The sequence below is a fragment of the Diceros bicornis genome, chromosome 32 (assembly GCF_020826845.1).
Source record: "Diceros bicornis minor isolate mBicDic1 chromosome 32, mDicBic1.mat.cur, whole genome shotgun sequence".
NCBI lineage: Eukaryota > Metazoa > Chordata > Mammalia > Perissodactyla > Rhinocerotidae > Diceros > Diceros bicornis.
Window position 1 is genome coordinate 33,445,451 of NC_080771.1, and position 12,493 is coordinate 33,457,943.

Below are 12,493 nucleotides of genomic sequence, written 5' to 3' on the forward strand. Positions count from 1 at the left end.
AATTTTGGTTACGTGACTTTCTAGTTTACAGCAGACTGCGGCAGCGAGTTAAACCAGGGTGGGGCTGAGGAATGAGGCAAGAGTTGCTTCTAGAATCAGCCACACTGATGTCAGAAAGAAGTGATCTCAGACGGTTTAATCACAAAGAGGGAAACAGAACAACAAAGACATAAAATAGCACAATCTTTTGTAACAGGGCGGTTTGGGGACATTGGTGTGGGGCAAGCTGTTTCCCTAACCTTTGTGGGGGTCAGGGTGTAACAGCTTCACAGAAGGAGGGGTAAGGCTCTCCGAGATAATCCTGGGTTCTCAGGAAAAGGTTACGTGGAGTTCAGAGGGATCTGTTGATGTGAGTAATCTATTTTATGGTTCCTTCCAAGAATACTTAAGAATTGTTCAAAGCTTTTAGTGATAAAAGATTAATCACAGGTTATCTGCCGACTTATTTATTTAATAGCATGCTGTTAAAAGGGTGGCCTGGGGTGGAAGGATGGAGAGAGGCACTGAGGCTGGGAGCCAACCCTGGGGACCTGCGTTTACAACAGTCTTAGCCAGGCTTTGAAGTAGAGCCGGGGGCCAGAGGGACACAGAGGGACACGCCCTCAAACCCCTCTGCCCCGGACTTTTCAGACTTTCGTCTCCAGGGGGCAGAGACTAGGGCGAGCAGGGAGGGGCGCTCACCCTCACGCTCCTGCTCCTGCCCGTTCCACACCAGAATGGATTCCTCACCGCCCGCTCCTCCCTGTACCTGCGTTCAGTGTCCGACTCCAAGTCCAGGGTGTGTGGGTCCCATTAAAGGAACCGTTGTCCAGTGGCCAAGCCCGACCGCAGAGAGGGCTAGGGAAGCCAGTCAGACATCGTCCACTTCTCTGCCTCGCAGCGTGGGGGGTTCCCCAGGTAGGGGGCGGGGTCCAGATGCGGGGCAGCCAGTGAGGAGGACACGCATCAGTGGAGTCGGGTGGTTAGTGCCCTGGGCCTGGGCATTAGCCTGGGTCTGAGCCTGGGGCCTATCATTCACAAACTGTGACCTGGAGCAAGTTACCTAACCTCTCCTTGCCTCAGTTTCCTCATCTGTAAAATGGGGGATGATAGTGCCCAAAGAGTGGTTGTGAGAATTAAATGACCTCAAGATGCCGAGTGCTGAGAACAGTGCCCGGCCGGGGGGGAGTGAGGGGCGCACGTCGGGAGTCAGAGGGCCCTGGTTTCACACCCCCACCCTGCACCTCCCAGCGTGTGACTTTGCGGAAGGGATTGGCCTCTCTGAGCCTCAGTTTCCTCATCTTTCAAAGGGGATGACGACCATGTCCACCTCAGGGGTTACTGTGAATTAAACCAGCGGAGACCTGTGACAGGCTGGCATGCTCCCTCTCGGGGGTCAGCAGTCACTGAGTGTTAGCGACCGACGTTGTCCTGGGTCATTACCAGTCTCTACAACAGTTCGAGATAATTTTTTAAACCCCGGGTAACTCCCTTCCTACTTCAGCTGGCTTCCTCCTGCCTGGCTTACGTGAAATTACATCGTACCTGGTGATCGACTCTGCAAAGGGTTTTCCCGGCTACTAGCCCCGAACCCTCCAGATCTCTTTTCTGGTATTTCTCCACTCCGTTGAACAATCGACAGCTTTGTTTATTCACGGGAGAGTATTTCTATCAGCTATTAAGCTCTGAGGTCCAGGAGAGATTCCTATGCATTTTGAAGCATTTAGGTCCAGGAAACAGCAGGTTCAAGAAAGTTCTTAAAATAAGTGACCCAAATGCTAGCCCTGTTTGCATAGTGTGTGGAGGTCACAAAGCCTTTTCTCTTCCTATAGTTTAAGGCCAAGGCCTCGGTGACAGGCCGATGTGGGCCAGCCGGTCGAGCAGGGCCATTGCCCTTTCTCTCCTCATGTTTCTACAAGGAAAAGGGATCTGTCAGGACTCCAAGTAATGCTTTCTCTCAGAGGCGGGAGCACCGGCAGGTGAGGAGCAGGTGCACCTTTGTCTGCACCTGAGCGGGAAGTGCCGGGGTCGCACGTGAGCCCTTGATTGTACCCCATCTTCAGGCCGAGCTGCCTCCTCGGCGGCCTCTGTGTTGTACGAGTTCTGTGCCCCGGCTCTGGTTTTGGCCACTCGCCCCCTCGCCTGACATGGTGCCCAGGAGGTCACCAGAAGCCCCCCAAACACACACACACAACCAGCTTTGTTCCTTCCTGGTCCAGGCGCTCCCCCTTAATCTCTATCCCCCTTTATTTTTCTCATGTGACGAGAACTAATGTGAACATAGAAAAAAAATCAGGTCTGTGCTAACCGTGGATTAAAAATGCCTCATTTCATCTCCCAACAACCTTAAGAGAACAGTACCTCATTTTACAACAAGGGCACAGAACCCCGGGAAAGATGGAGCCCACCTGAGGTCACAGGGCAGGAAGTGGGGAGGGGGGATTTGACCCGGACCGCCTGGCTGCAGGGCCCACATCCTTCACCACATGCTGCGTGCTCTCTTCCCCTGTGACTTGCTGCTCTGACTTTTCCTGGCTCTGGCTCTCCCCTGGGTTTGCTCAGTGTATCCATTTCCTATATCTGCTGTAACAAATTGCTACATACATAGTGGCTTAAACAACACAAAGGCATCATCTTATAGTCTGCAGGTCAGAGTCAAAATCAGTTTCACCTGGTGGAAATCAGGGTGTTGGCAGGGCTCATGGGCCCGAATCACTCCAACCGCTGCTTCTGTCCTCACATCTCTCTGACTCTCGGGCACATCTCTGACCCTCCTCTTTTAAGGGCCCTCGTGATGACATTTAGGGCCCACCTTGATCACCCAGTATCATCTCCCCACCTCAAGGCCTTGACTTAATCACATCTGCAGAGTCCCTTCTGCCACATCAGGTAACATCCACAGGTTCCAAGGAGTAGGACGTCGACATCTTTGGGGGATGGGGGTGCTACTACTCAACCCACCACACTAAGGCCCTCCTCCCTTCCTGCCTCAGGGCCCCCTCCCCACACCCCACTCCTCGTATCCCCATCACTCATTCATTCACCAAATATATGCTGAGCGCCTGCTGTGTGCCTGGGCCTGTGCCAGGTGCTGAGGAGACAGTGGGGAAAACAGACCTGTGCTTGTGAGTTTTAGCCTGACTGACAGACAAATCACATCTACTCATGACAGGCAACCATTCAACGACTGCTGGGGGAGCTTGAGCGGAAAGTACAGGGAATTCTGGATTTCCCAAACACAACGGGCTTGCCTGGCCCAATGCAGTCACGGAGGGCTTCCTGGAAGCAGTGGCTTTTGAGCCCACCTGGAGTGGACACGAATCAGCTGTTCTAGGCAGAGGAGGCCCTGACTGTGTGCCTAGCCCTGACCTAGAAGCCGGACATGTTGCTGCTTTCAACTGCCTGCAGTGTGTCTCCACCAAGGGGATTGCCATGCGGGAGGGCCATTTCTGCCACCTGGAACCTGCTCCCCACCAGGATGACTCAACCCTTCTCATTCCTGAGGTCTTGCTGTGTTTGGGGGGTTAGTATTGGAACAAGACTTAGCAACCTTCTAGCCCAGGGTCTCCCCACTCTTGCCCCACGAGATGTTCCAGGTACTGCAGCCCCCACCTGGAGAGTCACAGCACTGATTTGCATAGTAAAGGCTCTGACAAGTGCTGTGCAGAAGAAAACCAGTTCACTGGGTTCAACCTCATGTATCCCAAACTTGATTCACCGTGGAACCCTTCCTCCAGAGAGCAGCAATTAACTCCCTGCACGTGTGGGTTCCACAAAACACAAGTGGGAAAAGGATGTGCTAAGTCCCCACGCATCCGTTTTATAAATGGAAAAACTAAAGTGTCCCAAATCACTGTCACAATTGCAAATGTGATTTTTAAAAAAAGAGGAAGAAGAACTTTTGAGAAGTCTCGCTGGTGAACCAGCGTGGAGATCCAGGGGTTCTGGGACATGCAGTCAGAGCGTTTAAAGACTGGAACTAAAAAAGACTGAACGGGGGCCGGCCCGGTGGCGCAAGCGGTTAAGTGTGCACGCTCCGCTGTGGCGGCCCGGGGTTCGCTGGTTCGGATCCCGGGCGCGCACCGACACACTGCTTGGTAAGCCATGCTGTGGCGGCGTCCCATATAAAGTGGAGGAAGATGGGCACCGATGTTAGCCCAGGGCTGTCTTCCTCAGCAAAAAAAAAGAGGAGGATTGGCGGATGTTAGCTCAGGGCTGATCTCCTCACAAAAAAAAAAAAAAAAAAAAAAGACTGAACGAGGGGCTTGCCCAGTGGCACAGGTGGTTAAGTGCGCGCGCTCTGGTCCGGCGGCCTGGGGTTCGCTGGTTCGGATCCCGGGCGCGCACCGATGCACCACTTGTCAGGCCATGCTGTGGCAGCGTCCCATATAAAGTAGAGGAAGATGGGCATAGATGTTAGCCCAGGGCCAGTCTTCCTCAGCAAAAAAAAGAGGAGGATTGGCAGATGTTAGCTCAGGGCCGATCTTCCTCACACACACACAAAAAAGACTGAACAAATGAACCTGAGGAAGAGTTAAGGTTTAGGTCTTGGTTCAGAGAGTTGGGGCGTTCCCTCAGCCTTGACCTGTTGGATTCCTGCCAATGCCAACTAGACCTAAATGAAATACTATTAGGATCAAATATGCTTATTTTAAAAATGTTCTGTGAAATGGATTCAGCTCTAAACCTTAGTGACTTCTGCCTACTTCCGCGTGTCTAGTTAGTTCCAGTTGCTGCCAGTTCTCTTCTCATTCTTTCCTTCTGGCTCTTACGTCCATGCCCACTGCCACCCCCTCATTGGGAGCCGTACAGTGCCTCACGGTATTTCTTGGACTGTAGGCTTCCCCTCCCCCAGGCAACTGGCCTACTTCTTCCAATATCTAGCATCATTTTGTACATCTCATCCAAGTCCCTTCCTCCTCTGCTCAAGACTTTTCATGGCCCCTCATTATTACAAGGTATTATCCCAATTTCTTAACCAACGCCAAGTGCAATTGGGTTCCAACCACACCTTCCACAAGTGCTCCACTCCAGTCAAGCTCCTCGTGTTCCCAGGGGAACCAAACCTCCTCTCGTGTTGCCTGTGCCTGCTCATCATAACTAAGTCCATCTTCCATTCAGTGCTCCTTGAGGGCAGCGGCAGCTCTCCTTCCCGCTATGGCTTCAGCACCTGGGACAGCGCCCACCCCTGCCCACTCCCCAGAACCTGTATCCCAAAGAGGGTGCACTGGTGCCAACACTCAGCACATAGGGCTGCTGTTCTTGTAGTGTTGGTGGGGTGCTGGGGAAAGAGAGGTCTTTTCTTTGCCTCGCATCTCTCAGTTGCTTTGATCAAGTGTGTTGTTACTAAGGTCACCCACCATCAGTTCTCCAACTTGCCTTTTCCCTCTCTAGAGAACCTGCCAGGTTCACTCACCCATGTCTGCTCATCCTTCAAGGCCTGTTGTAGGCCCCAGATCCTCCAGGAAACTCTCCTTCTCTTCCAGATCATCCTCCCAACACCAGCCACTCCACTCGCCTGTTTCCCACTCCCAAACCTTCTGCTGCAGATTAGATCTGATTAGAACATCAGATTGTTCTAATTACTTCTCCCAAACTCAGTTGGCAGAGGGATTCCTTCCCAGTGTTGACTTATTTTTATTACAGTGTTACTTAAATGTGTACAAACATAAAGGTAGCTACAAATTCCGTGTGCTTCAAACTTATATACAACTGTAAACATAAGCCAAATTTTAAAAGTACAACTTATTCAAATTATTATTATTATTATTATTAGACAGTGTTTTCTGGGAACTAAATCTCCGCTTGACATGGGGAAGTGGAGTCAGCAACCTGTGGTGCTGGGTGACTTGGTTCTCCATTTCTTTTTTCATTGTGAGTTAGGAGCTATTCCATGAGGTCATTTGACTTTCCCTATATGTCCTGGGGATAAAAAACACTAATGCAAACTCTAGATCAGTTGGTAGTTGTGTTTGTCTGTGGTACTAGATTAAGATAAATATATTAGCTTCAACGGGCTGGGGATTTATTCCTCTCTCACATAATGAGAGTTCAGAAGTGGAGGGTCAGAGCCAATATGGCGGCTCCACCATGAAATGAAGGACCGGGCTTCTCCCAGCCCTCCACACTGCCCTCCTGAGGGTATGGTTGTCTTTTTAATGCTTGTAAGATGGCTTCTGGAGCTCCTGTCATGGTAACAAAGGCCCAGGGAAGGAGGAGGAGGAAGGCGAGGCAGGCAAAGAAGGCCTGTCCGCTCACAGATCTTCCCCGGGACCGTCGGTGACTTCTCCTTACGTTGCACTGTCCGGAGGGTAGAGACACCATGAGCTACAGGGAGGCTGGGAAGTGGGGTGTGTGGCAGGGCGTATCGCCATCCCAACACCGTGAGGGTTCTGTTAGGAAGGAACAGGGAGAGATGGGCATTACAAGCCCCTGTCATCCTTGGGACTGGGATTTGATGGCAGTGTGCATATTTTTTTAAGGATTGTTATTGAATTTAAAAATCTGAAATTATAGAGAACTCACAGACCCTTGTTTGAGAAATGCTGACCTCACTGTTCTCTTGTGAGTTTGTAGGAGGATGGTTTTTCTCTCTGGATTGGTCTTGTATGCTCAAACGACACCGTCCTGAGGGGTAGGACCCACGCTAGACTCTTGATGTCCTCCACGGTATCTGGCACAGTTCTGGCCACAGGAGACTCGCCTCTTGAGTGATGCCTGCTGGGTCTGCGGTCAGTTTTGCAGGATGGTTAGGAGAGTAGTTTCTGGAACCAGAGCCTAGGTTCAAACCATTGCTCTGGCACTAAGAAGCTGTGTGACCTTGAGAAGTTACTTAATCTCTCTGTGTCTCAGTTTCCCCATAGGTAAAATGGAGAAAATAGCATCTTTCATGAAGGGTGTGAGGATTAAGAGATAAGCCTTGTGAAGTGCTCAGGGCAGAGCCTGGCACATAGTAGGTGTTCTAGAAACATTAGCACATCCCTCCTCCTTTCCTGGTGTGTGTGAGTGTGTGTGTGTGTGTGTGTGTGTGTATCTATGCCCGTGCATGTGTTTCTGGTGTTGACATAACCTTAGGCTGGCTCAGTGATTTCAAACCACACGGATGGCTCAGGAATCTCCAAGGTAGGTAGGATATGGAGTGTTGGGAGAAAGGGCCAGGTGTTTTGGAAGATGTATTCTAAATCAACCGTTGTCTAAGTTTCTTAACGTTATATTAAAATTTAAAATAATGCTTACAAAGGGTATAAGACTTTTATGTTTTTCGAGAGGGGCCACACGTTCAAAGCTTTTCTGATTCCTGGAGGCATCTGAGACCACGGTCTGGTACTTGTTCCCTGATTTTAGCGTGTTTCTTGTGTGCTGTCAGTTGGCAAATAACATTAAGGTGCTAGATACCGTTCTGTGCTCTTAAAGCCCGTTCATGGGGTGAGCGGGCAGATCCCATGGTCTTTTCCCTCTGGTCACTTAGGTCACAGACCTCCTGGTGGATGAGTCCAGTTTCACAGGAGAAGCTGAGCCGAGCAGTAAAACCGACAGCCCGCTGACGGGCGGAGGGGACCTCACCGCCCTGAGCAACATCGTCTTCATGGGGACCCTGGTGCAGTGCGGGAAGGGGCAGGTGAGCCCCGGGCTGCCCTGGGGGCCTCAGCCTCTCTCGCCAGCAGGCTGGTGCCCAGCCGCGCGTCTCACCCTTGTCTCTCCCGAGCACAGGGAGTGGTGATCGGAACCGGGGAGAAGTCTCAGTTCGGAGAAGTGTTTAAGATGATGCAGGCCGAAGAGGTGAGGGCCAGTGGGGCTTCGGTTTTCTTGTCAGCCGGGGTTTGAGATTATTCTCGGCTAGTGATAGCAGCCCTGCCCACCCCTTAGGAATGAGGGTCATGTAGTTATTGGGAGTACACTTTTTAAAAATCTATTTTTATTTTAAAACATTTATTAGGATTTTGGTCAAGATATACCTTACAGTAACACGTGCAGGTTTTAAATGTAGTGGTCAATGAATTTTTATATATGTGTCCCTGTGTAATCGTCACTCTGCTCAAGACATAACAGAGCCAGGCAGAGGCTGGGGGATGCTGCTGGGAGCTCATCTAGTGAACCCGTTGTTCTCATCCTTTCAGACGCCTAAAACTCCTCTACAAAAAAGCATGGACAAGCTGGGGAAGCAGCTGACACTCTTCTCCTTCGGCATCATTGGTGGGTGAAGCAGTTTCTGCTCTGGGTCCTGGGGATCGGGGGTGGGGGAGGGAGCCATCCTGAGCGGCCACAGCTGTTTCTCAAATATCGTGCTGCTCAGCTGGGTGAGGATTAGGGGTTGGTATCAGAGACGCCCTGACAGCAACAAGAGGTTTCTGTCTTAGTCAGACCAGGCCAACTGCTGTAATGAGCAGCCCCTGCACTTTAATGGCTTAACATGGTGACGTTCCTTTCTTGCTCACACCGCAGTCCGTGGGCGTGTTCCTGGTTGAGTAGCTTTCCTGGATAGCTCGCCTCCAAACACTGACTCGGGCCCAGGCCCCTGCTGTATTGTTGCTCTCCCTCCCTCTGGGTCCTGGGAGGTGGGCCATAATTCAATTCAGCCAGCAGGTGGGGAAAGAGAGATTGTGAGGGCTTTGTGGGAGCTTTTCAAGGCATGGACCAGGAATTGAAGTCATCCCCTCTGCCGCTTCTTAACTGGGGACAGATCTGCTTGCTCTGTCCTCCTCGGCCACCCTTCCCAACACTCCAATGTCCAGTCTCCTTTCCAGGTTTCAGCTCTGGATTTAGTGCTCAGAGTTGGCTAAATCCCTAGGTTTACTGTTTTTAAGTAGCTTTATGCCCTCTTCCCTCCTCTCTGCCCTACTTTGTCCTGGAGCGGTGATGGAAAATGGGTTTTATCTTAACCTGCCAAGTCTGATGGCAGCTACTGGGGCTCTGTGCCGTGAGAGGATTTTGAGGCTGTGCTGAGGTTTGGTGGCAAAGAGGACTGTGATGGCTTAGTGACGTCTGTCATGGACGCAGGACGGGAGTGTGGCTATGCATCGCCGTTCCCTTGCCATCCTTGGCATCACATATTGATCTGGCATCTCTGGCAGAATAGAATGCCCACATGGCCCTGGCTGCCCAGAGGCCTCTTTTGCGCTCTAGAGCCGGGACTGGAACCCATGACTCCCAGGCCAAGTTGGGTTCGCCCCCTATTTTTGTATGGCCCACAAGCAAAGAATATTTTTTACATCTTTAAATGACTGAAAAAAATTGAAATAATATTTCATTGAAATGAAAGTTATATGAAAGTCACATTTCAGTGTTCATGAACGATGTTTTATTGGAACACAGCTATGCCACGTCACATTTATCTGTGGCTGCTTTCACGCTGCAATGGCCAAGCTGCAACAGAGACCGTATGGCCCACAAAGCCGAAACGATTTACTGTCTGGCCTGTTATAGAGAGAGTCTTCCACACATGCCTGGACGACTGGGGTTCCCAGAGGGGACTGAGCTGTAACAGTGAGGGCTGCTCCTCCTCTCTCAGCAGCCCCAAGAACAAATATCGAGTAGACGTGCCTCAAGGCAGACTGTCAAATAGATAGTGTTAGCAATCCTTTCCACAGGATGAAATTTGTTTCAAAAAAAAAAAGTCCCGAGTCAGAGGTCCTTCAAGGTCATTGCCTTGTATAAGCCATTACTCCTGGACTTAAATTAGAACTTGGTTGAATTGGTGCATCCGTGGCCAAGCCCATGATATTACTCAGACTTTTTTCTTTTTAATAAATATTTCAAGAACGTTCTGGTAGAGTGGGAGTTCTGAACCCGGGTTCTATGAATCCCTAGAGGACCAAGGAGGAGAGGCGGGGAAGCAGTGGTGTGTGTTGGTAAACGCTTAACAACCGGCTTTCCAGGGGAAAGGAGTGTCTGCCAATTTCTGTGGTGTAAATACTCTCAGCGTGGCCAACTTCAGGCTGCCGTGTGAAGTTCCCGAGCGTGGATTTGGGAAGAGATGTGCATAGTCGGCTCTTGAGCCCCTGTGCGCGCTCCAGCGCTCCGCTGCAGGGAGGCCACCAGGGCGGGGGCAGGTCCTAGTGGGCGGGCCCCACCCCTTATTTCTAATAGAGATTACTCCTCTAATCTTTTGCATTTGGGTTCGTTTGGGTTCCAGCTAAGATTTTATTCGACTTCTGAGTTCTATTGCTAATCATAGTATGAAAAAATAATAACTCAGATCTTGTGACCCCCCCCCCCCAATATACACACACACGTACAGCCCACTACTACCAGCACAAAACTTGCCCTGGCTCCCCGTTCCCTGCAAAACAAAGCTGAGTTCTTTAGCAAGTCCTCCAAGGGGCATCAACAGCAACTCCACTCAGCTTCCCACTTCCCTCCTCACCTCTGATAACCATGGCAACAGCAATTAATGACGGGCATTTACTGTGGGCCAGGAGCTGTGCTAAGCACTTCAAATGGATTGTCACGTCTTAAATCCTGAAACAACTCCTTGAGGAAGATGTGGTCATTATCCCCACTCTACAGATGAGAAAACTGAGGCTGCACCTGGCGGCCCCAGAACTTTTCCCCATTGCCAGGACATCTTGTGCACTTCCAGGGATCCCAGCGTGGCTCCTGCCACTTCTCTGCCTCCAGGGTCCGTCTCTGACCGTGTCCGTGTGTCCGTGCCCAGCACAGGGCCTGGTGTTGAGTAAACATTGGGTAAACGATTGATGAAGGAGAAAACGGAAAAGGAAATAGATTTAATCAGGAACACGTCAGGATACAATAATTTAAGCAACAGTGGCCCATCTGCCCCTCACGGGAGCAGCTGTCGCCTGCCACATCAGATACCTCCGGGGGAAGTCTTGGGTACGTGCGGCACATGGGGAGACCTTTGGAATCATCTGTAAATGTCTACAAACAGCCCAAAATAAACTGGTTAATTGTTTCTTTAACTTGAACTGGCTTGATCCTTCCCTGAGAAAGTAAAACCATTCTTTTTTGTAGGCACGGAAGGACCTTCCTTAAAAAGAAAAGGAGAGTGGTTGCAAGTCCTTGAGGTTATTAATCATTGTCCTGTGTCTATAATCCTGTAAACTCTTTAAGGAAATGAGTTTGCAATGCCTTCGGACAATGGAGAATGTACTTGTGTGTGTGTATGTGTACGTATGTGTGTATGTATACGTTTGTTCTCTTCCCCAGGCTTGATCATGTTCACGGGCTGGCTGCAAGGGAAGCAGCTCCTCAGCATGTTCACGATTGGAGTCAGGTAAGGGCGCCGTGCCCACCCTCCCCTCGTCAGTGCAGCCAGAGGAGGGGGAGACTGAGGAGTAGGCCCGGCGTGGGCGGATGCACCCTCCTCCGCGTCTCTCAGTAGCACATTGTCTGACAGGTGGGGGGTGGGGACCCGGCGAACGCCTGCAAAATGAATGAGAGCAGACAACAGGGAGTTCTGTCCCTGTCGCTCTCAGCCCATGGGTTTGGGTCTAGCCAGCCTGCCTAGGTTTAGATTCTGGCTTTGCTACTTACTAACTGTGTAACCTTGGGCAAGCTCCTTAGCTTTCTGTGCCTCAGTTTCCTCCTCTGTAGAATGGGAGTGATGAGACAGCCCCTCCTGCACCATGCTGAGGAGGAAATGAGTTAACACAGGCAGGTGCCCACAACAGTACACAGCGCACAGTGTGTGTTTGCTTTTTATTCATTTGGAACTCATCCAGGTCTCCCTGTTTTACGGAGAGGGCTATAGGAGAGGACAAGGGACATGTCCCTGAGGCCATGTGGCCGATGGCAAGACTGGGAATCAGGGCCCTTGTCTTCAAGCCCAGGGAACCTGCCCTTGCTCCACATGGTGATTCTAATAAGCGACAGTCCCACCCCCAGTCCCAGTGGACGATAACAGTCTGGGCGGGGGAGCCCAGCTCAGTGCGGTGGCATGACGTTGCTACGGCTTTTCTACCGCTGCTCACTGAAGCGAGGGGGGAGAGTGCCAGAGATTGTCACTAACTGGGTATGTCCCAGTGAAAGGGCGGCTGGTCACCCTTCCAGGACATGAAGGAGCCAACACATTTCTAGGCTCCTGTCAAACCCGGTGTTTTCAGAGGGCGACTCCCATGCTGGTGGTGTCTGCAAGATGGGTCAAGTGATACGTGGAAATTTATTTTAATGTCTGTGAGCAAAAATATGTATACTGAGTACCACGATGGAAACACACTTAGATGCCCATCAACTGATGGATGGATAAACAACATACAGTGGAATATTATTCAGCCACGAAAAAAGAATGAAGCACTGATACACGCTACAGCATGGATGAACCTCGAACACGTGATGTTGAGTGAAGGAAACCTGTCAGAATGACCACGTATTATATGACTTCATTTACATGAAATTCCCAGCACAGGCACGTCCATAGAGACAGAAGGGAGATGAGTGGCTGCCAGGGGCTGGGAGCGGGGGATGGGGTGTGACCGCTAACAGTTACAGGGTTTCTTTTGGGGGTGATGAAAATGTTCTAAAATTGATTGTGGTGACGGTTGCGCAATTCTGTGTA

General features: G+C 50.7%; 1 protein-coding gene across 5 annotated transcripts in view; it reads left to right on the forward strand.

Annotated features, from left to right (window-relative positions):
- Window positions 1-12,493, forward strand: part of ATP2C2 (ATPase secretory pathway Ca2+ transporting 2) — a 70,201-nt gene that overhangs the window by 33,607 nt on the left and 24,101 nt on the right. For all 5 annotated transcript variants that reach the window (XR_009216455.1, XM_058528385.1, XM_058528383.1 and 2 more), the window contains 4 exons: window positions 7,448-7,597; window positions 7,690-7,758; window positions 8,097-8,172; window positions 11,146-11,212. Coding sequence is in view for 4 of the 5 variants with exons in the window: in XM_058528385.1 (XP_058384368.1) it covers window positions 7,448-7,597; window positions 7,690-7,758; window positions 8,097-8,172; window positions 11,146-11,212 (362 nt within the window). In the remaining variant the exon portion in view is untranslated. The remainder of the gene's footprint in view (window positions 1-7,447; window positions 7,598-7,689; window positions 7,759-8,096; window positions 8,173-11,145; window positions 11,213-12,493) is intronic.